The sequence below is a fragment of the Lotus japonicus genome, chromosome 6, assembly GCF_012489685.1.
Source record: "Lotus japonicus ecotype B-129 chromosome 6, LjGifu_v1.2".
NCBI lineage: Eukaryota > Viridiplantae > Streptophyta > Magnoliopsida > Fabales > Fabaceae > Lotus > Lotus japonicus.
Window position 1 is genome coordinate 39330830 of NC_080046.1, and position 24810 is coordinate 39355639.

General features: G+C 43.5%; 1 protein-coding gene across 1 annotated transcript; it reads left to right on the forward strand.

The window, feature by feature from the left end:
• Positions 1–17557: 17557 nt before the first annotated feature.
• On the forward strand, positions 17558–17971 carry LOC130725281 (uncharacterized). The gene has a single exon (XM_057576526.1). The coding sequence runs from the start codon at positions 17558–17560 to the stop codon at positions 17969–17971; it is 414 nt and encodes a 137-aa protein (XP_057432509.1).
• Positions 17972–24810: the final 6839 nt, after the last annotated feature.

Here is a 24810-nt window from a genome sequence, read left to right on the forward strand (position 1 = left end):
ATCGTCGGATGAGAAAACTTCCTTCTGAAGAAAGATTAGAATTGACGAGAGAAATAGGAGAACGCGAGTGGAATCTTCTTTTGCAGCTCCGAATAGAAAAAACCTTCATCGTCTGTCGATCTTAGGTTTCTCGAACTATCAGGGATTCCGTTTCGGCAAACTTCCGAGAATTGGAATTTGACGTTCGTACTTTCCAGGATTTCGCATCGAAATGGTTGTTTAAGGACGGAAAAGAGAAGTTCTAACATTTCTCTGAGGATTTTTGGAATTAGTTTCCATCGTGTCCTAAAACGTAAATTAACTATTCACTAATACCTTTGACCTAGGATTAAGCGTATGTTAGTCGTGCTATAACTCTTTCGGTTTTTCGATACATTCTTGGACTTTTCCTGAACCTTTTTCCTTCCCAAATTTATCTTAATCAAATAACTCTTTTATTTTATTCACTTATCCAAAGCGTTAAAACTTGGGCCTTACAGGCCACCCATCCCAAGGCCCAACTGGCCCATTTATGCAGGTTAAAGGCGCCAAAGCTCAAACCTCACTTCTATAAAGAGGGGGGAAATACCAATTGTAAGAGACTCTTAGCTCATTTGAGTAATAATAGCATTGAAATTCAGTTACGCTTTCTCTCTCCAAGTGGTTAGAGCTTCTCTCTCTAAGCATTCTCATCACCTTTCTCACACTTTGGGTACTACCTTCCCTCTCTATGTTCTAGCACGGAACAACATATTAGAGCAATGAACAAAGAGAATTGAGAACTTAATCGCTTGCAAGTAAAATGAGAAACTAAATGGAACATAGGTCTAGTTGTCACTATGGACCATGAGAACGATGGTGCCGTTAGAGACAATAGTTACTTGCACGCGAGGGTGTTGGAATGACTTAAGGTCTTCCTGAGAATTAAGGGTTGTACTGTGTGTCCTCTTGGGATCGACTGCGCGTCTCCCCGAGAACTGAGGGTTGTACTGTGTGTCCCCTCGAGAATTGTGCATCTACGGATGTTCGGGATTGGTCAAGGTGTTGTGGTGGTTGTGTGATGTGAGGATCGTTAGTTTAACAGAACAACTAGGTGACTGACTGTTATATAAAACTATGGTTAAGCCGGCGAAATATTATGTGATGTGATTATTATATTCTTATGTCTTGTATGAACCTGACCCTTTCTTGTTTGCTTTGTGTTGTTTAGGGGGGGGGGGTAGATGGTTCTGACGAAGACATCGACGTTGACCCATTCCTAAGAGCTGACCCTGTATGATGAAAAGAAAGATCGGGCTTGGATGGCCGACACATCCGGAGTCCGACACATTTATGTCGGTAATGCGAAGCTCACTGGTCTAGGCGTACACGAAGACATCGTGGAATCGTAACGTATGGTGGGTGGAGTGATCACAATGCCATACCCACCTCCACAATTCTGTTTCCCAAAGGACGAAGGTTCTCGGATATCTTCAGTGGAGATCGACCTTTAGAGAAAGCAGCGGTCGAGTCACAACAACCGGAACTGAAGACCACAGTTCCAACGCAAACTCAAGCTGAAGTTCTGAAGGACGAGGCCAATCTAGGGTTGAGTGGGCGTGTACCTGAAGTACCGACTTGCTGGGGCGAGGATGAGGCTTGCTGTGTATGGGGTCTTATTGAGGTTCCGCCACTTGAGTCTCTTCCCGAGAAGCGTCGTAAGCTCAGGGGTTCCTTTGAGGACGTGATCTACATAGTAGATAGTGAAGATGAAGACTGAGGGCATTTCTACGTTGGGGGTCTGAGAGTATTTGCATTGAACTTTTTAAATTTCAGTTTTGGTTAAACTATCTTTATGGCTTTATTATTTCATTTCAGATGTAATGGATTCACAACTTTTGTATTCGATTTGGTTAATCTCACACATGGTTGTGGGTACTGTCTCTTTTTAATTAAATGCAAGTATTATTTCAGTTATCCGGTTCTTTGTATTTAGTCGTTCGAGTTCGATTTTATATGATCTGAGGTTAATTTTTAAGAGTTTTTGTAAAATGAATTGTTGGTAAATCCGCAATTGTACGAATCCACCCGGTTTTAATTATCGAACCATGGGGATTTTGAGTGACTAAATTCAGTTCAAGTCTTGAGTATGAAGGTTTGTTTTATTGAATCAAAGATATATCGAAGTAGCAAAGATAAAATAAACAAAAACTCAGAAAAGAACATGCTTTGGGTTCTTGCTCAACTAGTCAATTCAAGCACATCATTCTAAGCACATGTTCTCATGGATCTCTCCTTGATGCTATAGCCTAATTACTCACTTATTGATTCCTCACATAAGCAATTCTCCCATACTAAAAGCTAAGCCCAATTTCTTGTGTACTTAGTCGTTTATATGAGGTTTTATATCATGCAATTTCAGGCCAACAAACCCCAACCCTTCCTTTATTCCTAGTAGCCAAGATTGAAGGGGCAATCCCAAATCGGTTCCCTAATCTATAATAAACTTCCATTACGATTATAGAAAAGCATAAAGCAAGCATGAATACAAGCTTAGATAGATATTCAGGAAATAGGATTCAAGAAAAGAAGAAGATCATGTGGGAAAGAACTTAAGATTATAACTCAAATATGAAAAGTCTTACATGAAAACCAAAGCATAAGAAGAGAAATTAGCCATGCTTGGCTAAGAACCTGAATTACAAGCTTGGAAGCATTCTCTCACTCTCCTAGATGATCCTCTACCTCTGAATTTTACAAAGTATGAAAAGATACAAGAGAAAATGACTAGAATCCTATTTATAGGCAAAATAGTCGAGTTGGGGCGCTCAAGCGCTGCCCTGGGGCGCTTGAGCGCCCATATGGCAGAAGCTAGCATTCTTGCTACTGAAAGGCTGGCGCTCAGGCGCCAGGCATGGGCGCTCAAGGCATGGGCGCTTGAGCGCCAGACACACGTTCTGATGGTCTTTTTAGCTTCTTGTAACCCCCCCCCCCCCTTGGAATGTTTCCATCAATTCTTCATGCTTTTTGGCCTTCCCTCTTCATGAGTTACCTGCTGAAGCACTTAAGGACCAAGACAAGGAAAAATATCAAGAAATTCAAAGGGCTTTTAAGCACAATAGTCCTCACAATTCCATGGAAAACAAATGCAAGTCCTAAAATCTATAAAAATACAAGAAAGACCCTTATAAAACTATATAATTACTAAAACCAAACAAAAACTCAAATAAAGATAAAAATGCATGAGAATGCATGAAACACTACATGAGAAAAAGAAAAAAAGACTTAAAAGCTACAAAGAATTGACCCTAAAAACACTACTGAATACGGGTCATCATGAACCTTTGCCATTAATTAAAGATTAAGAATTGAATCGACGAAAATCCTTTGCAAAACTCATGACGTTTTGGTTACTGTGTGACACTCGAGAAATCGGGGCGTTAGATTGTCGTTTTCACTGTAGCCGTAACAATTCTCCGTCATGCACAGAAGCCGTTTATACGGACGATGACAGAGATAAGCAATGCAGTTCTGTGACAACAACGACTACCTCTTTCATACAACGTCAAATTGATATGGATATATATCAATGATATAATCGGCCAAATGTCCATAATCTTGGTCTAAGGCCCCGTTTGGAAACACAACTTGTAAGACCCAAGTTTTTAAGCTTATGCTAAGTGAATAAAGTCTTATTCACGATTAGGGTTGATGTATCGTGAAGGGAAACCTGAACTAGAGTTTACCAAATGAAACAAATATATGAAGGAGAAAGTTCAGGGAAAGTCTGAGGATTGTATCGAAGTCGATTTAAGTTATAGCACGACTAATATTCGCTTTAAAAACCTAAGACAAGAATCTTAGGAAATAACACTATGTTCCACCCTTGGAACACTGTAGGATTTTAGTCCAAAAATCTTCAGAGAAATGTTAGAACTTCTCTTTTTCCATATATCAAAATCGTTTCGAGGCGAAACTCTAGGATCTAAGAACGTCCGATTCCAATCATCGGAAGTTTGCCGAAACCGAATCCCTGGTATTTCAAAACCCTAGAATCAACCGACAATGAAGACTTTTTCTATTCAGAGCTTCAAATGAAGATTCTACACGCGTACACCCATTTCTCTTGATGATTTCAATCTTTCTTCAGAAGGAAGTTTTCCATTCCGACATCCGAAGCAAAAAGCAACTTATCGGGTAAAATAGTTTTATACCGACTATGCATTAGTTGCCAAAAATACAAGGAGACATCTTTATAGCTTTGGAATTCTTTTGCCAAAACCTATCTATTAATTCACGGAGAATGACGCCGGAAAAATCAGATTCGCGAAACTTTCATTTTCCCGCGAATTTCCATCTTCTATATATAGCAAACAAGTGAGAAAAAAAACACAAAACTCCTCCATTTTCTCTCCTCAAGGCCGCGAGTTCATCCAAGGAAGAAGGAAGAAGAATTTTCTTCATTACTTGCTTGATCGTTGATCCGTTAGTTGCTGCTTCAAGGTTTCGAGGTATAGTCGCTAATCCTTACCTCTGATCGCTTTTTCCATAGCTTTTCTGTAGACTTTTCTGAGCCGATAGTTTATGGGTTTTTGCAAAACTATCCTGAATCTTTCATTTCTGATTCTAAACCTCTTCCTTACGTGCCCAAGATCACTTCTGCCGGGTTAGATTTTCCGTTATGTCGCCGGAATTCCGCCGGAATCAATTTTAGCCTAAAATACCCATTTTTGGAGTTTTTGGAGTAAAGCTTCAACCTTTAGGCTGAAAACTATCGCCTTAGCTTAGTGCTAGTAGGATTAGTTGTCATAAACGTCGTTGGTGACGTCCCTGCAAAATTTGGTTTTTGGGATTTCAGTTTTGAAAATCCTAAGTTAAAAATCATGACCAAAATACCCCAGCGACAGTTTTTGATCCGATAATTTTTCCGAGTTCAGAATACCCTTAGTTACGGCTAATGATAGCATAGGAACCAAGTTTGATCGAAGAAAAATCGAGTCTCCTAATTACCTAAAGTGGCCGAACCTATTAGGGGGGAGGAGGAAAATTTCCTTTTCCGAAAACTTGTCTTTCGCGCTAGATTATCGTACCTTAGAGTATAGATTACTTCGAGTAACCTTAGTAAGTATCGATAACTTAGTTTTCGATAGATTTTGATTGCTTTCTGTGGTTTTGTTCTAAAGGTGCTTTTGAAGAGTTTCCCGAGGAACAAGGCTTTGCTTGCGAGGAAGCGTTAGACGATCATTCTGGAGAACCTACAGGTGAGGGCATCTCACTGAATCTCTAGTTAATGCTTAGGGTCGATGCTTTCGACATTGATTTACTGTTTATGCACTTGTTTGTGTTTGATTGGAAAAATGTTTTCTGAGGCTTCGGCTGACAATGTAGATGATGCATCTACTACTATGTTTTTGATGATTGACTTACATGCTATGTGCTAAGTGGGTACCTTAGGATGTGTGGTGCATGCTTATATGCTAAGTGCTATGTGGTTATTGCTTAATATGTTGATATATGACATGTTGATTGATTGTGCTGAGTTATTTATGTTTTTGCAATGAAATCTGAGTTTCTGAATGGTGAGAATAGCGGGCAGGTCATGCCAATTTTATTTTGAGAGTTTTGAGAAAGTTTGATAGGACGAATGAGATTCGGACCTTGTTAGGATGTTTATGGATCGAGACATTCTCTGGAGTCATTTGGGGATTTGGAGATCCCGAGAACTTATAGGATTTGCGATAAGACTAAAAGTATAGTATTTTGTAAAGAAAACTCATAAGACATTAAACAACCTCTAAATCTTTAATTAATGATAATAAACTCGAAAGGAAAGCGTGGAAGTCAAATCTTAGTTTTGGAAAACGAGAAGTGTCGTCGGATCCCAGTATTGAGAAAGTTGAGAGGCTTCGAGTATGTAGGTGTTGTGGGGCTGTTGGAGCAGCGTTTGTTGTTGTGCTGTTGGAGCAGCTATGTTGTTGGGCTATCCTGGGGATAAGTCCGGGAAACCGTTAGTTTCCGAGAGTGTGATACTCTGTGCTCGTTGAGCAGTTGTGACCCTCGGATTGAGATGAGTCGGATGATTTGGAGATCATCATGAGAGAATGTGTGTTGTGGAAAGAAATGTCTTTTGTCGCAGAATCGACTTTACCTTAGGGTAAGCTTTTAGAGACTTTAATTTAGCTAGAACACGTGGCGACGTGTCGAGTGAGATTCGGAGACGTTGTTTGACTAATCATCCTGCATTCATGCAACATTAATGGGGTATTAACACAGGACGTACTCTGGACCTCGTCGGATTCCAAAATGGTCATAAGACCCGGATTTCCGTGTAAGAGCGTTTGTAGACGTCTCTTGTAGCAGACCGAAATGGCAGACCTACGGGTTACGGCTGATCTGACTACCGCTGATGTTGGAGTAAGAGGCACGCGGGCCGAAATGGTCCCACCGTGGCTGGTGCTAGGGCTGATCCGTTGATGTCCATCCGTTCCGGATTGCATATTGGTTGACTGGGTTAACCTGCATATCATTTCATGCAACATGCATACTGACTTAGTTGTCGAATGTGATTGTTATTTGTTAATCCTATTTGGAACATGCTAAGTGTTTTTATTGTCATTTATGTTCGTTATGGAATATGTAAACCTAGGATGTTATCCCTAGCTATAAGCCTAAGTGGCTATTCTATTATCTGTATCTATCGATGTTATTATTTACATAATTCTTTGGAGTTGACCCTCGCGTCTTCTGTGTGTGCTTTGGCGGACAAACGCCCTTTGTCAGATGTCCACGGCGGACTAGATCATGATGGTTCACCCTTCGGGGGGAACTAGAGTTGAGATACTGGAATAGGAGCGCATCGCGGTAGCGAGAGGAGGACGGATGGTGTACTTAGACTAGGTCGTTCTGAATTCAGATTCGGACGGCGATCATGCTAGCATGTAGGTTTTAGTGCTGGTGTGAGCTCCTCGAGATGGGATTAGTGTAGGAGTAGAGTCTTAGCTCTGAAAATCATTTGTTTTCTTTGGGGACAGGGTAGTTTCCCACCTATAGCTTTTTGTGTGGTTTCTTTACAGGAATCACAGAGAGTTGGTTGGACTTAGGAGGTCTTGTTTCAGGCCGATGGGCCAGCTTATTCTCAATTTTGAGGGATGGTGTTGCGGACACTTCACCTTTACTTTCAGTCTGTACATATTGCCTTCGGGCGCTACACTTTTTTTCCGTCACTGGAGGTTACTCGTGACGAGGTTGTTACTTACAGCGGGGGCTCATTATATATTGTATTATAGTTTTATTACTTTTCGCATTTGGGTTTTATTTAATTCAGTCTTGTCTTAGTTATTATCGAAAAAAAATATTCACGTTTTTCCGCATTAAGTTTATTTTTGGTTACTAAAGTGACGCCACCGAAATCGGGGTGTTACATTGTGGTATCAGAGCACGGTCGAGTCTTTCGGGAGTTGTTGGGGAATAGGTCTTCTGTGCTAGGTTGTGTGACTCTGAAAAGAGTGAAAATTGATTGTCTGCAAGCGATTTTTCGCTTAGAATTGATTGAAGTTATTGCTTAATCATATTGTATAGTTATGCCAGAGACTATCTTGTGATGAGTACTAACTGTTTGTTTGACTAAGCATAGGATGGTAAGCCCTGATCGTATGGCAAAGGCGATAGCTACAATGATTGAAGCAATGATGAACCAGGCTGCTGAGGACGCTTACAGACACGCGGAGGAGGCTGCACGTAAGCAACCTCAACTGTTAAACGAGGTGTCCAAGTACCAGCATAGTGGATTGAACCGAGTTGGAACTGGGGGACCAGTGAGATCAGGTTCTCAGGAGTACCGACCGTGGAAGCTATACCAGCATCCTGAGGGAAGAGACCCTATTCCAGGATCACGCAAGTCGACGAATGCAACTATTGGTCAGGAGGCTGTGTCATGCTACCGTTGTGGAAAGCTTGGACACTACGTCTTTCAGTGCTCAGTAGCTGGACCAAAATGCTGCAAGTGCAGACAACGTGGACATTTGGCCGTGAACTGTAGGACGTTCCAGGCGGGACCGTCCGATAACAAGATGAAGGACAAGTTTCCCGCCATAGCTAGAAGGGCAAGGAATCAAGTGTCATGTTTCAGATGTGGGAAGCCGGGGCACTATGCTAATGCTTGTCCTGACACGAGGCCCAAATGCTATAATTGTAACAAAATGGGGCATACTGCCGGTCGGTGCAGAGCACCCAAGACGGAGCCAACCGTGAACACTGCTCGAGGAAAGCGTTCTGCGGCTAAAGCAAGAGTTTACACCATGGACGGTGAGAGAGCTGAGGGGTTTGTCACAGGAGAGCGCAAGAACGATGGTAACCTTATAACCATTCTTTCTCATTTCAGTATAATATATTCCATTACCTTCGTAGCTTGTGCAAACACACCTAACTTACTTATACTGTCTAAGCTTTGACCTTATAGTTATTACGCCTATTAAGACTGTATTTGACCGTTGCTAGTATTTAAACTATAGAAGTTATACGAGGTTTAGAATGACACGCTAAGCCTAGAAAGTAGCCTTCTACCGATGCGTTTAAAAGGAAGCTAGAAGCTGAAGAATGAATCTCATAGAGATTTCTTATGGATAGTATACGTATGATGTTGAGGGCGTGCAGTTCCGTAGCGGAATCATTGAGGATGTGATGTCAGGGTATTTGTGATTATTGGATGATAGGAACTCATTGACTGTTCCAGTAGGTTTTTCTAGATTTCCACCTTCGATGTATTAGGCCTGATCAACTTAATATTGAGGGGGTGATATTCGGAATCACAGCTGGATATGGACTTTGATAGAAGGATTGGTAAGATTAACTCGATTTGATCGAAGATTAGTTGAATTTGGGAGGAAAGTTTGTATTAAGCACTTGATTGTACAAGATTAAGATTTGAACCTTTGGAAGTTGATGATTGTCGTATAGACATTAATTGTTTGGTTCGTGCGATTACTCCAAGTGGAGGTAGACTAAGTCAAGAGATTTAATGTTGGAAAAATATTAGGTATTTTCTCAGAAGTTATGAAGTCATAGGTTATGTGATTACTGAGTGGAATTGTTAAAGACCAAATATGTGGGATTTAATCATGTTATAGAGAATAGCTTGATAGTAACAAGATTGAGAAGAATTAACTTTGAACTAGATTGTTGAAGTCGAGTTCGAGGAATAAGTTTTGCTAAGTGCATGATTAATTTGTGGAGACATTATAGTTTTAAGAAATGGATATTCACTTAAGAAGTATTGAAGGATTAAGGGCCATTAGAGGACCAAACTTGGTGAAGGTTTAGGTTTTAAATCTATGGATTTCTGTCTAAGGTGTGTAGGACTCGAAGTTTGTCAGAACTTGATTGAGGGATTAAGAAGTTGATTGACGAGATGGTGATTGAGATACAGAAAGGAAAGTGCTAGTATTAAGATGAATACTTGAAGTCGTTATATTTGGGCAAGTTTCATAGAGTTTAAGAGTGAATGGAACCTTGTTATGGATTCTGATGAGGTATACTAGAGTTAACCAATGAATTCTACTAAGTTGAATGAGGATCCTAGGGCTAAGGTTGACCTAGGGAGCTGAGATTCATGTACGCATAAGGAATTTAGTGGTGTTAGCGGTTACGATAACGGTTAAACCTCGGAAAGTTGAAGGATCGAACGATAAAATGACTAGTTAAGTCCCTTGGGGTATAGTTATAAGTTGATCTTCTAGGGAATGAGTCTAGTGATGCACTAGGTATTAAGGCTCAAGTCGAGATTTAATTTGAATGGTGACTAAGTAGAAGATTGATTTCATGGTGCGAAGGAGGATAATTACGAGGTTGGAAGTGACGTTAATGGACTAGTAGGTTCCAAGGCAATAGTTCGTCTAGGAGTTATCAAGCGACTGAGTTGAGTTGGACTATGAGTGAACGTCACGAGAACAAGTTGAGCATTCACTTCGGAACATAGAGAGGTACCGAGTTTCTAATCAGCATTTTGGATGAACAAAAGCAAAGGCGCAAGTGGTTAAGGTTGTGCGATTGCACGAATGCCAACCAATATTGTTTCCAACGGGGACCCGACACAAGTGGTCGAACCGGACACCATAGAGCTGGAAGACGATATGTCTTTTGAGACGCCGTCGGTCAACCTTGGGACTAGAAGAGTGAAACGATCGGAGGGAAAGCAGAGTACCTTAGTGAAAGTTATTTGGAACAAAGACACGAACGGTGCTATATGGGTATTAGAGGAAACAGATCAAGGAATAATATCCGGAGCTTTTACTGACCCTTAAGTTTCGAGGTCGAAACTTTCTTTTTGGAGGGTAGTAATGTAAGACCCAAGTTTTTAAGCTTATGCTAAGTGAATAAAGTCTTATTCACGATTAGGGTTGATGTATCGTGAAGGGAAACCTGAACTAGAGTTTACCAAATGAAACAAATATATGAAGGAGAAAGTTCAGGGAAAGTCTGAGGATTGTATCGAAGTCGATTTAAGTTATAGCACGACTAATATTCGCTTTAAAAACCTAAGACAAGAATCTTAGGAAATAACACTATGTTCCACCCTTGGAACACTGTAGGATTTTAGTCCAAAAATCTTCAGAGAAATGTTAGAACTTCTCTTTTTCCATATATCAAAATCGTTTCGAGGCGAAACTCTAGGATCTAAGAACGTCCGATTCCAATCATCGGAAGTTTGCCGAAACCGAATCCCTGGTATTTCAAAACCCTAGAATCAACCGACAATGAAGACTTTTTCTATTCAGAGCTTCAAATGAATATTCTACACGCGTACAACCATTTCTCTTGATGATTTCAATCTTTCTTCAGAAGGAAGTTTTCCATTCCGACATCCGAAGCAAAAAGCAACTTATCGGGTAAAATAGTTTTATACCGACTATGCATTAGTTGCCAAAAATACAAGGAGACATCTTTATAGCTTTGGAATTCTTTTGCCAAAACCTATCTATTAATTCACGGAGAATGACGCCGGAAAAATCAGATTCGCGAAACTTTCATTTTCCCGCGAATTTCCATCTTCTATATATAGCAAACAAGTGAGAAAAAAAACACAAAACTCCTCCATTTTCTCTCCTCAAGGCCGCGAGTTCATCCAAGGAAGAAGGAAAAAGAATTTTCTTCATTACTTGCTTGATCGTTGATCCGTTAGTTGCTGCTTCAAGGTTTCGAGGTATAGTCGCTAATCCTTACCTCTGATCGCTTTTTCCATAGCTTTTCTGTAGACTTTTCTGAGCCGATAGTTTATGGGTTTTTGCAAAACTATCCTGAATCTTTCATTTCTGATTCTAAACCTCTTCCTTACGTGCCCAAGATCACTTCTGCCGGGTTAGATTTTCCGTTATGTCGCCGGAATTCCGCCGGAATCAATTTTAGCCTAAAATACCCATTTTTGGAGTTTTTGGAGTAAAGCTTCAACCTTTAGGCTGAAAACTATCGCCTTAGCTTAGTGCTAGTAGGATTAGTTGTCATAAACGTCGTTGGTGACGTCCCTGCAAAATTTGGTTTTTGGGATTTCAGTTTTGAAAATCCTAAGTTAAAAATCATGACCAAAATACCCCTGCGACAGTTTTTGATCCGATAATTTTTCCGAGTTCAGAATACCCTTAGTTACGGCTAATGATAGCATAGGAACCAAGTTTGATCGAAGAAAAATCGAGTCTCCTAATTACCTAAAGTGGCCGAACCTATTAGGGGGGAGGAGGAAAATTTCCTTTTCCGAAAACTTGTCTTTGGCGCTAGATTATCGTACCTTAGAGTATAGATTACTTCGAGTAACCTTAGTAAGTATCGATAACTTAGTTTTCGATAGATTTTGATTGATTTCTGTGGTTTTGTTCTAAAGGTGCTTTTGAAGAGTTTCCCGAGGAACAAGGCTTTGCTTGCGAGGAAGCGTTAGACGATCATTCTGGAGAACCTACAGGTGAGGGCATCTCACTGAATCTCTAGTTAATGCTTAGGGTCGATGCTTTAGACATTGATTTACTGTTTATGCACTTGTTTGTGTTTGATTGGAAAAATGTTTTCTGAGGCTTCGGCTGACAATGTAGATGATGCATCTACTACTATGTTTTTGATGATTGACTTACATGCTATGTGCTAAGTGGGTACCTTAGGATGTGTGGTGCATGCTTATATGCTAAGTGCTATGTGGTTATTGCTTAATATGCTGATATATGACATGTTGATTGATTGTGCTGAGTTATTTATGTTTTTGCAATGAAATCTGAGTTTCTGAATGGTGAGAATAGCGGGCAGGTCATGCCGATTTTATTTTGAGAGTTTTGAGAAAGTTTGATAGGACGAATGAGATTCGGACCTTGTTAGGATGTTTATGGATCGAGACATTCTCTGGAGTCATTTGGGGATTTGGAGATCCCGAGAACTTATAGGATTTGCGATAAGACTAAAAGGATAGTATTTTGTAAAGAAAACTCATAAGACATTAAACAACCTCTAAATCTTTAATTAATGATAATAAACTCGAAAGGAAGGCGTGGAAGTCAAATCTTAGTTTTGGAAAACGAGAAGTGTCGTCGGATCCCAGTATTGAGAAAGTTGAGAGGCTTCGAGTATGTAGGTGTTGTGGGGCTGTTGGAGCAGCGTTTGTTGTTGTGCTGTTGGAGCAGCTATGTTGTTGGGCTATCGTGGGGATAAGTCCGGGAAACCGTTAGTTTCCGAGAGTGTGATACTCTGTGCTCGTTGAGCAGTTGTGACCCTCGGATTGAGATGAGTCGGATGATTTGGAGATCATCATGAGAGAATGTGTGTTGTGGAAAGAAGTGTCTTTTGTCGCAGAATCGACTTTACCTTAGGGTAAGCTTTTAGAGACTTTAATTTAGCTAGAACACGTGGCGACGTGTCGAGTGAGATTCGGAGACGTTGTTTGACTAATCATCCTGCATTCATGCAACATTAATGGGGTATTAACACAGGACGTACTCTGGACCTCGTCGGATTCCAAAATGGTCATAAGACCCGGATTTCCGTGTAAGAGCGTTTGTAGACGTCTCTTGTAGCAGACCGAAATGGCAGACCTACGGGTTACGGCTGATCTGACTACCGCTGATGTTGGAGTAAGAGGCACGCGGGCCGAAATGGTCCCACCGTGGCTGGTGCTAGGGCTGATCCGTTGATGTCCATCCGTTCCGGATTGCATATTGGTTGACTGGGTTAACCTGCATATCATTTCATGCAACATGCATACTGACTTAGTTGTCGAATGTGATTGTTATTTGTTAATCCTATTTGGAACATGCTAAGTGTTTTTATTGTCATTTATGTTCGTTATGTAATATGTAACCCTAGGATGTTATCCCTAGCTATAAGCCTAAGTGACTATTCTATTATCTGTATCTATCGATGTTATTATTTACATAATTCTTTGGAGTTGACCCTCGCGTCTTCTGTGTGTGCTTTGGCGGACAAACGCCCTTTGTCAGATGTCCACGGCGGACTAGATCATGATGGTTCACCCTTCGGGGGGAACTAGAGTTGAGATACTGGAATAGGAGCGCATCGCGGTAGCGAGAGGAGGACGGATGGTGTACTTAGACTAGGTCGTTCTGAATTCAGATTCGGACGACGATCATGCTAGCATGTAGGTTTTAGTGCTGGTGTGAGCTCCTCGAGATGGGATTAGTGTAGGAGTAGAGTCTTAGCTCTGAAAATCATTTGTTTTCTTTGGGGACAGGGTAGTTTCCCACCTATAGCTTTTTGTGTGGTTTCTTTACAGGAATCACAGAGAGTTGGTTGGACTTAGGAGGTCTTGTTTCAGGCCGATGGGCCAGCTTATTCTCAGTTTTGAGGGATGGTGTTGCGGACACTTCACCTTTACTTTCAGTCTGTACATATTGCCTTTCGGGCGCTACACTTTTTTTCCGTCACTGGAGGTTACTCGTGACGAGGTTGTTACTTACAGCGGGGGCTCATTATATATTGTATTATAGTTTTATTACTTTTCGCATTTGGGTTTTATTTAATTCAGTCTTGTCTTAGTTATTATCGAAAAAAAATATTCACGTTTTTCCGCATTAAGTTTATTTTTGGTTACTAAAGTGACGCCACCGAAATCGGGGTGTTACACAACTTAATTAAGCGCTTATTCATAAGCTATTTTAAAAAAATATTGAAATAAATCAAAAATAAGTTATATATAAGCATAAGCTCTTTTTCATAAACTATCATGAATAGCTTATGAAAATAAGCTCAAAACAGCTTATGGTAGGCCATAATCTATTTGCAAAAGTTCTCCCAAACACTGACATAAGAGCTTATGCTATCAGATAAGCTCAAATAAACTCTTCCAAACGGGGCCTATATCATGAAAATCATGGTCCGTAGTGAGTTACATTTTGCAAAAGATGAATCATAATGAATGCAACATGAGTCATCGACTTATATTATGCAAACTATACCCTCCCCACTCCTACTTGGGGGCAACCTGTCCAAGAAATGCCCACTTCTGTCCCATTAAAATAAGGTGCAATATGAGTTACATTTTTTTTTATCAAAGGTTGCTCGAAATGAAATCAAAATGAAAACTAACTTCTCAATCTTAATAGAAACTATGAATAGTGGCGGAGCTAACGGGGTGCTTACTGTGGCTCAGTCACCCCCAAACTCCAAGTTTTTTATTTTCTTATTGTTTACGGTGATATTAGGTAAACAAACATTCTCCAAATTCGACTGGAAAAAGTTTAAGATTAAGGGGTTCTTTTGGGAAAACGTCTTGCCAAAGTGTTATATGTGGAACGTGATTTTCGACAAATGAGTATCAAGGGTTGAATTTGTGAATTAACGTAAATATTCAAGAAACTGAATTTCATTAAACAAAGAGCAAAGTACAAAGAAAATTGAAAACTGGAAATTACATAAAGTAAAGAAAATCGATGGACTGGGCGAGACCCCAGTGTCCCTCGCCCAGGAGCACCAACTTAGGGCGACGAGCGGACCAGGGACTTGGGCCTCCTCCCAGAGGCCCAACCGACCCATTAGGAAGGGTTAGAGGCACTGATGACCCCGGTGTTTAAGACATTTTTCTAGTTTATTTTTATGCATTTTAATATATTATTTAGGGTATTTTAGTAATTTTAGGTCACTTTAGGATTATTTCATGCATTTTATTATTTTTATGTGTTTTTAGTATTTTTCTATATTTTTAATGATTTTTATTTGAATTTTATTAGGATTTTCGGAATAAAATAAGGGAGCTGATTGGCGCTGATGGTCCATGAAACTTACGGTGCACCAGCAAGAAATCAATGGCTGCTGTTTTGTCCTAGCCACATTGCTGAATCGCACTGGAGGTCCACCATAAAAGCTGTGACCCGCGAAGCACTGGATTTTGTACTTAAAGCTAGATCCAATCGAAGGTTGACACGTGGCAGATTTGGGTGATCACTTTTTGACTTGTTTGAATCAGTAGGGGCCACGTGATTCCAAACGGAAAAGAAGATTGGGTTTGGAAAATAAGAGATTGGTTTTAAAAGAAGAAAATGTAATATATATATGGATGGACCAGACTGAAGAAAAGGGGGGTTTTTGGACGGAAAAACGACGTAGAGCTTGAACGAGAGAGGAACGACGTTGAACATTAATTTCATAGATTCTTCCTTTATTTCTTAGTAATTTTCATGGTCATGTTTGGCTAAACCTTTTTTAGTACTTGCGTGTGGATCCTTTTTAGTATTATGTTTTGATTCGAACCTTTGCTTCATATGGATTTTATTTATTAATCTACGTAATTGTTTCAATTTATCTTGATTATACTTGAATGCATGCGAGTAATTTACTGATTCTTATGAGAACGGAAGTTGATTAGGAATTAGAGAAATAAGGAAACAATTAGATTAGACGTTCCCTACTGCTTGATTCAAGAGTAGAACTTAATTGCGTTGGTTAGTATAAATATGACTTAATCTTCAATTCCCTGTTCTAGGTGCTCGTAAAACAGACTTAGTAATTGAATTGAAAGTCTAGGGCGTGTGAGTTATCAACATCTTAGAACATAGGTTAAATCGCCGTAGAGGAGTTTATTAAATTCATATGAAAATTGTTAGAATGAAGGCATAAGCCGAATAGGTGAAATATAACCCAAGTACTATCTTTCTCATATGATTTCATAAACTATTTGATTTTCGCTTTTACTTTTTATTAGTGATTGTTACAATCTTCAAAATCCTTAAAATTGGTTTTTATTTTCATAATCTAGATACTAGAAGTTAACATAATTAGTATTGAATCACAATCCTCGAGGGATCGATAATTTATTACTACAGGCAACTTTGTACACTTGCAAAGTAGCTATCAGGCACCAAGCCCAACTCCACATCTATAAATAGGGGATGAATACTAATTGTAAAGGACTATTGGCTCATTTGAGAAATAACAAGATTGAAATTCAGTTACTTCCTCTCTCTAAAGCGGTTACGCTCTCATTCTCTCTAGGAATCTCGCATCACGTTCCTTACACTCTAGGTACTATACATCATCTCAATGTTCATGGATAGAACATTTGGCGTCGTCTGTGGGGACCGGTAGATTTCGATTCCCGGACTACGTGGATTGCGATTTGGTCCAGAGAAGTTCAAATTTCTGTGTGATTTTCTTCGCTTTTTAGATTTTTCGGTCGAGTTCTTCGTTTCACTAGAGAAGATCGATGGAGACACGCCGTCGACGACGCGACGAAGATCAGGCGCGGTGGCGCGGTTCACCTCGGCGTCGCGTGAGAGGCAGGACGCGATGCGAGCAGGTTCACCGTGAAAAAACCGATCAGTTAACTCCTCCGCCACCACCTCCACCTCCTCCTTCTCCAACGCCTCCACTACCTTCTCCGCCAACTTCACCAGCGCAGCAGAGGTCACCGGTGCATTCACCCGGAGCTTCGGGAGAGGAGACTCCGGCAACTCAAGCACCGATCTCCGGAAAAGACTGGAGGCGCTTGGTCCGTAGCATCGATGATATACAGCAACGAAACGATTACTTACAGGAACTGAACTGGGCGAGACACCAGGGTCCCTCGCCCAGGGGCGCTGGCCTAAGGCGAGGAGCGCATCAGGGACTTGGGCCTTTGTCCCGGAGGCCCAACTGGCCCATTAGGATGATTTAGAGGCGCTAGGCCCAACTCCCCCAACTATAAATAGGGGAGAAGTACCAATTGTAAAGGACTCTTAGCTCATTTGAGAAATAACAAGCTGAAAATTCAGTTACTTTCTCTCTCTAAGCGGTTACGCTCTCATTCTCTCTAGGAATCTCACATCACGTTCTTTGCACCTTAGGTACTATACCTCATCTCAATGTTCATGATGTAACAGGAACAGTTGGAATATTATTGTTACGAGCAACAGGATAAAGGGGAGCGCGAAGCGGAAGCCGTGGCTGAATTTGAACCGTTCTCGGCAGTAGTGGGGGAGGTGGCTATCCTGGATAACATGAAGAATATTGTCATCGAGACGTATAGCGGGAAAGCTGATCCCAAGAAGCACCTGCTATATTTTAACACAAAATGGTAATTAGTGTCGCTTCCGACGCTGTAAAGTGTAGGATGTTTCCAGCTACGTTCAAAGGCGTGGCTATGGCGTGGTTCACAACTCTACCCCGAGGATCGATCACGAATTTTCCTAATTTCTCATCAAAGTTCCTCGTTCAGTTTTCCACCAGTAAAACCAAGCAGGTGACAATTGAGGATCTGTACAATGTTCGCCAGTCCGAGCGCGAGACTTTGAAGCAATACGTGAAACGATTCAGCGCGGCGTCCGTCAAGATTGAGGAATCAGAGCTGCATGCTTGTGAGCGTTCCTTCAAGAACGGGTTGCAGCCGGGGAAGTTGAATAGAAAATTGAGCCATAAGCCGGCTCGGTCCATGGCCGAGATCCGCGCGCGAGCAAACACCTACATTCTGGACGAGGAGGATGATGCCTTCAAGCGAAGGCGCGCGAAAAAGGAGAAGGATGGCGATCAGAGGGACGCGTCGCTAGAAGGAAAATAGAGTAAGAAGAGAGGAGAGGGCAGCAAGATGCGAGACAGGAAAGTGAGGATAGGGGAAAAGGCTATGAAGGAGCCATTGTACCCTAAGAGGGAAAATTTCGAGCGTCGCAGACCGTGGCATCAGGCTGACTCCCACTGGCGAGAGGAGTCAGGGAAAAGTCTAAATGCACATTTGACAGAGCTACTTCGTGAGTTCAAGGCGACCCATGCAGTTGAGGAAGGCGAGAAAGAGGCCGACCCGCCTCGAGCGGCGTTGGATAAAACGAAGTGGAGCGAGTTTCACCGCTCAGCAGGCCATGACACGGGGGATTGCTTTACACTGAAAAACGAAATTGAGAGACTCATTCAGGCGCGGCGATTGCAGATGAATGGCCGCGGCGATCGGTGGAATGAAGAACGACAGCAGGGAAACCGGTACAAAGGGAGCCGCCAACAGGACGACCGCCGCCGTACGCCAACCACTGACAAAATGGAAACACTTGCAACAAGGAAGAAGGGGGCGAAAGAAACCTTTAATAAGGATCTTGAGCCGCCAGTTGGCATAATAAACACAATCGCGGGTGGCTTTGGTGGAGGCGGTGACACGGCCTCGGCGAGGCGAAGGCACATGAGAGCAGTGACATCAGTGCAACAGTATGAGGCCCCATTTGGTTTCCAGCATCCAGATATTGTGATATCATCAACGGATCTCGAGGGAATCAAAACGCACAAGGATGATCCTGTGGTTGTAATGATAAGGATCAACAGTTTCCATGTGCGGCGAGTTCTTTTAGACCAGGGGAGCTCTGCCGACATTATCTACGGCGATGCGTTTGATCAGTTAGGACTGACGGACAAAGATTTGATGCCCTACACAGGAACTTTGGTAGGCTTCTCGGGCGAGCAAGTGTGGGTATGCGGATATATAGATTTGGACACAATTTTTGGTGTCGACAAGAACGCCAAGCTTCTCCAAGTAAGGTATCTTGTGTTACAGGTTGTAGCATCATACAACGTCATCATTGGAAGGAACACGCTCAATTGCCTCTGCGCGGTGATTTCGACAGCTCACCTGGCGGTGAAATATCCGCTGATGTGCGGAAGAGTGGGAAAGATTGTGGTTGATCAGAGGAGGGCGAGATAGTGTTATAACAACTGTCTCAGTGAGTATGGGAAAAAAGGAGTTGGCGAGGGACACAGGTGTCATGAGGTTGAGGTCATTCAAGGTAATCAAGACAGACAGGGGAGATTGAAGCAGATGATTGACAGGAAGATAGCAAGGTCAGAGAGCAGCCAAGGACAGGTTAGGATAGATGGCAGGACGGGCAAGGAAGGACAGTTCACAGACGCTCATCCAGAAGAGCGTTGGGCAGGTGTGATCGCAGATTTAGAGACGTATAAATTCAGCAGAGGGAAACTGGCGATCGAGCCCAGGCTCACGTTAGTCAAGAGAGGCGCTTGGAGAAGCTAGTAGAGGACAATTTTGACCTCTTTAGCTGGAGTTCAAAAGACCCAGCGCTTTGGCGATTACCAATGTTTAGGAAGCCGAATCTCTCGAATACAGGGCGAGATGAACAAAAGAGAAAAGGAGTGACAATTCAAGTAATGGATCAGCGAATCGTCCAGCAAGGCAGCGACGAAAAAAGTGGTAAACGACGCGCGAACGGTCTGAAGACAAGCAGAATGTGACGCCCGGGGCCGACGAGGGCGGGAAGGGATCGCCGGTGCAGTGAGGCACGGACAAGGAGCGGCTCCTGGCAGGCTTCTAGGCGGAGGGGCACATGAATGAACCGATCTCACATCCGAACAAGAGGTATTCCGAGATTGTATACGGATGGACTATACAGTTGAGGAGGGCATAAAAGATTTGATTGGTACTACTCATAACAACAAGTTGCAACTTCTTTTCGGGAGCCCAACTCATAAGAACTCCATGGTTAAGTGTGCTAGCCTTGGAGCAATATTATGATGGGTGACCTCCTGGGAAGTTTTCCCGGGAAGCGCGCGAGTGAGGACAAAGCGCGCTGAAAAGACTCGTGTTGTTACCGTGAGGCCAGTCGTCAAGTCGGGATGTTACACAGAAGGCGAGGAGAGGGAGCCTAGTGAGTTGCTGCCCAGGTAAAGGAAAAAGAGAGGCAAGATATTGGAAGCCAGTGGGTTCGGTAGCTTTCAAGCCGGGAACATCCAAGCGCGACAAGCAGAAAGGCAAGTTAGGAGAAGTCCCTCAATACCATGAGGCGGGAGGGGAAAGAAACTAACCCCGCAGTAACAATGAGTGGGTGGCGAGCACGTCGCGCTCGAAAGATGAGGTGATGGGAGTGATTCTTTGACTTGAGGGGCTGGAAGGAAAAGCATGTAGGAAGCAGGAGCGAGGACGCAGCAAAGGAATCAAAGATTAGGACCAAAAATAAAGATGCACTCTTTTTCTCTGTCACGGGAGTTTTTTAACTTGGCATCCCTCGATGTAAAATCTTTCAGCAAATCAAATACAAAATGATATTCTCAAGCAATACTCCTAGCTCGACTATAATACGAAGGTCGCCCGGTGGAAAAAATTCCCTGAATGTGGCGATCCCAACACGACCTTGATGTACGGGGATCGCTCCGGAAAAGTCCGGCGCGAATCGCTGCTACCCAGATAGCAACTCAATTAACATGTCACGTTCGCCCGGTGGGAAAAATTCCCTGAAGGTGGCAATCCCAACACGACCTTGATGTCTGTGGATTGCTCCGGAAAGTCCGGCGCGAATAGCTGACCTCTCGTTCGCGATGTGTACGGATAAGCTAATTATCCCAGAATAAGCTACTTATCCCAAAAGTCTCCCCGAAATATGGGCAAACGAGACCTCCTCGAATTATGGGCGAGAATAAAAACTAGGCATAAGTCTTGATAAACCTATATGGCCATTGGGTCCCTAGCAACTGTAGGTCCTTGCCGGGACAAAACCGGCAAGGCCACACCTGTTCTTATGGGAAATATCGGTGTGAAGAAAGCCTCAGTCCAAGACTGAGAAAAAGTCCTAGTTTCCGCTGGCACACATTCAAAATCGCTACACGAGCACAAAATACAAAGCTTAAAGGCACAAGGGCGAACACGAGGAGAAAAATGGACAAGCGAAATCGTGACAAACTTTCATTAAATAACACGGAGCAACGTTAATTACAAAAAGGTAAAGGAAAATCAATACAAAATACTCAAACTGCATTAACTTTTTCTACTTCCCTTGCGTTTTCAGCAGCCGTAAAATACTCAACATTGAAGCCTGAGGAGTCATCAGGGCCGACCAATCCGTGGGGGGTAACCCTCTTGAAGGCTCCCATTCCGTCGAGGTTGATTCCTTCGTAAAGATACTGGACTTGGGCTTTGGCGAGGAAAAAACCACGACCACGCTCTTCCACAGCCTCAGCAGCAGCCCCGACCACTAACCTCGCTCGGAGAGTTCTGATCTCGGAGTCCGCACGGGTTTCCGCATCCACATCAGCTTTGGCCTTTGTTCCTAGTTGAGACCTCACCTCGGCGAGAGACTCGTTCGTTGACCCCAACTTGCTACGCAGGAACGAGATTTCCCTGTCCTTAACAATACAGGCGACCCTACTCATGGCGATTGCCTCGTTCTTCGCCTCCAACTCCTTCTGCAAATCATCCCGCTCGTCCTTTAAGTCCTCCATTCTCTCTTCACAGGCGGATAAGTCGGTCTCGCGACCGTTCATCTCGATTCCCAAATTGGTCATCTTTGTTGTTTGGGCCACCACCAGAGTCAGCAACCTGTCACGCTCTCCGTACTCCTCAAGTGTGGCGAGACGATAACTCTCAGCCTTCTGGCGGAGCTCTTCAACTTCAGCGGCTGTAGCTGAATCCTGGGATAAGTTGGCGAAGAGACAGCCCGCGCGCAAAAGGCTCGAGATGGCTTCTTGCGCCACACCATCAAGGTCAGGATTCTCGGTTCCTCTCACGCTGCCAAGGAAAGGGTCAGTCAGCATAAAGTCGACAGGGGAAGGTTGCTGGTATGAAGCAGAACTCTTCTGTCCATCACTAATCGGATGGCTGACAGCGGGGGAAGAATGGCGAGGAGAAAGTGAGACGACGGGAGTTTGATCCTCACCACTATGACCCGTTATGTGGACGGGAGAGGCTCTGGGTGAGCTTATCTCAGTTTGATGGCATGAATAGTCAGGAGAAAGGATTGTTTGGGGAACATTGGAGGAAGTGCCTTCAGGAGCGTGTTGACCAGCGATGACTTCCTCAGGGAAGGGCGAGGATCCCGCCTCGCCCTTGGGGTTTGGTTCATCTCCGCCCACCAGGTCTTGGCGGGGAGCAGATGTTTCACCGGCCTTGGCTCTCTTGACTTTCTTCTTTTTCTTTTTCAACTTTTGGGGCGAAGGAATCACGACCCCAGACCTTCCATCGGTGCCAGGGTCGCCCCCTTTGGATTTTTGGGATTTTCTTGTGGGGGAAGGTTGAGCAGCGTCATCGGTAGGCCTCGGTGCCAGCTCGTCAATCTCCAGCGGAAGGACGGTGTCTGGTATTGATGCACCAGACCCAGGAGCAGCGACATTTGGGGTTGTCCCGACAGTTTTGGAAGGAACAACATCGATCGAAGATCCAAGCGTAGGATCAACCGAGGTAGATCCTCTGGTCCGCTTCTTTGAAGGGGAAACGGTGGTCTCGGCATTAGCATCTGTGGCAGCGTGTTTCCTCTTGATCCCGTTAGTGTTAAAAACGGGATGGAACTCAAACGCTTTAGCAGCAAGGGCGCGCTTCAGTGCGGCTTCAGTAATGTTCATTCCTCCTAGGAATGAGTGGAGGGTGTTTTTGTGAGCGGCTTCAAGCAACTGTGAGCACTCGAGGATGGGGAGCCCAGCGAAAAAGCCAAGAATGATTTTATCTTCATCACTCAGCGATGCATCTGACGGCAACGGAACGTCGCGAGGGCTCTTGGTCCAGTAGAAAGGGAACAGAGCAGTCCCGTCCCGAAGGGTGAAAGCTTCAAGGTAAATGGGATGCACGATTATGCGGAAGTACCGGCGCCCGGGTCCCTTCTTGTCATTGCTCTTATAGGGGAAGAGGCGCTGCCGGTCCGTACGAGACTTCAAAGAGATCCACCCTGGGGTCGGGGTCTTCAAAGATTCTGGCTCTACGGCGTAGACATAGAAGAAGTGGGCGGTCTTCGCTTCAAGAACGACGGCGTTGCAAAGAATCTCGAAACACCAAATGAAGGCACATGCATTCTGATGGAGCTAGCTTAGGGCCACGTTAATCTCCCTCATCACTTGGCGAAGGAAGGGGGAGAAGGGTAGTTTGATCCCCACGTCGAGGAAAAAGTACTCGTAGATGTAGAAGAAGTGGGGTTTTTCCACGCCTTGTTCAACCGTGCGATGTTGCCAGGGCCGGCGGATGCTTATGCATCGCCCGGTGATGAGAACATCTTCCAAAGACTTCTCGTGGCAAAGCCCACCTGCCTGGCGGGCTGTCTCAATGACGGACTCGTCAGAGGACTGCTCAGAGGGTTGACAGATGGCTCCTTGAGTGGGGGTTTTATTCGTGGACTGGGGCAGAGTGGCAAAAACCCGGTGCTAGAAGGCGTTGATTTCATTCTCAATAAGGGGAAATCCTCCGGAGGGAGAAGGGTCAACCAAAGGAGGAGATGCGGGAGCAACGCTGCGGGATCGGGAGGATCCTTTGGGGCGGTGTTGGGAAGTCATTTCTGCTAAAAGGGAGAATAAGGATGAAAAAGGGAAAGGGCGCAAGGTTGTAAGGATTCCAGAAGTGGTGAATGAGGGGGTGAGGGAGAATTTAAAAGTTGGGACGAGCAGCGGTTTGGAAATCGTGCCCCATCATGGCAAAGGTGGAATGATTACTCAAGGGAGTGTGGCGCAGATTTCGGGAAACAGGGGCAACGCATTAATGAAAAGTTACAACGTCTGAAGCTTATTGGTTCGAATTCAAATTGGCAGGTTTTACTATGATTTGAAGAGACGTTTCAAAGATAGCAGTTGAGATTCTGAGGATTCGCTGACCTTAGTACCACTCTGGGGCGCTATGCGTGGCGCAGGCACAACACATGTCAAAATATCACGATTCAAGGCACGTGTGTAACTGTGACAAGGCAAGCAAACCAAGCGCCATCGCCACAAGCCCACTTGTGGACTGGAGTCGCCAGGGGAACATAGCCAGAAGTTCAAAATGCTAATTTTTAAAGCTTTAATTACAAGGCCATGTTGGCAATTGTTCTTCGTTATTAGACCCTAAGTTTTAGCATTGATTAGCTTCTCATGGCCGTCGCCTTAGTTTTTCTACTTAAAGACACACTTAGCTCTCATGCTTCGAGCTCGGTGTCTTGTGGACTTGTGGACTGGGCGAGACCCCAGGGTCCCTCGCCCAGGAGCACCAGCTTAGGGCGATGAGTGGACCAGGGACTTGGGCCTCCTCCCAGAGGCCCAACTGTCCCATTAGGAAGGGTTAGAGGCACCAAGCTCAACTCCACATCTATAAATAGGGGATGAATACCAATTGTAAAGGACTCTTGGCTCATTTGAGAAATAACAAGATTGAAATTCAGTTACTTCCTCTATCTAAAGCGGTTACGCTCTCATTCTCTCTAGGAATCTCGCATCACGTTCCTTACACTCTAGGTACTATACCTCATCTCAATGTTCATGGATAGAACAATCGACAGGAATTCAAATGAATGGAATAACAAGCTTGAAAGCATTAAACGCAGGAATAGTAAATGGCTGGTTCTGCAACATACTCCTCCATGATCACGTTAGGCTCCTAGAGTCTCTTTGATGTGGACATGTGAGTTTTTTAGTGAGTTTTTAGAGTTGAGTTGGGAACCCTTTTTCTGAATGAGCTTCTTC

What these genes read in the sequence shown, in the direction of transcription:
- LOC130725281 (XM_057576526.1), top strand. Translation starts at nt 17,558, where the DNA reads ATGGCGTGGTTCACAACTCTACCCCGAGGATCGATCACGAATTTTCCT.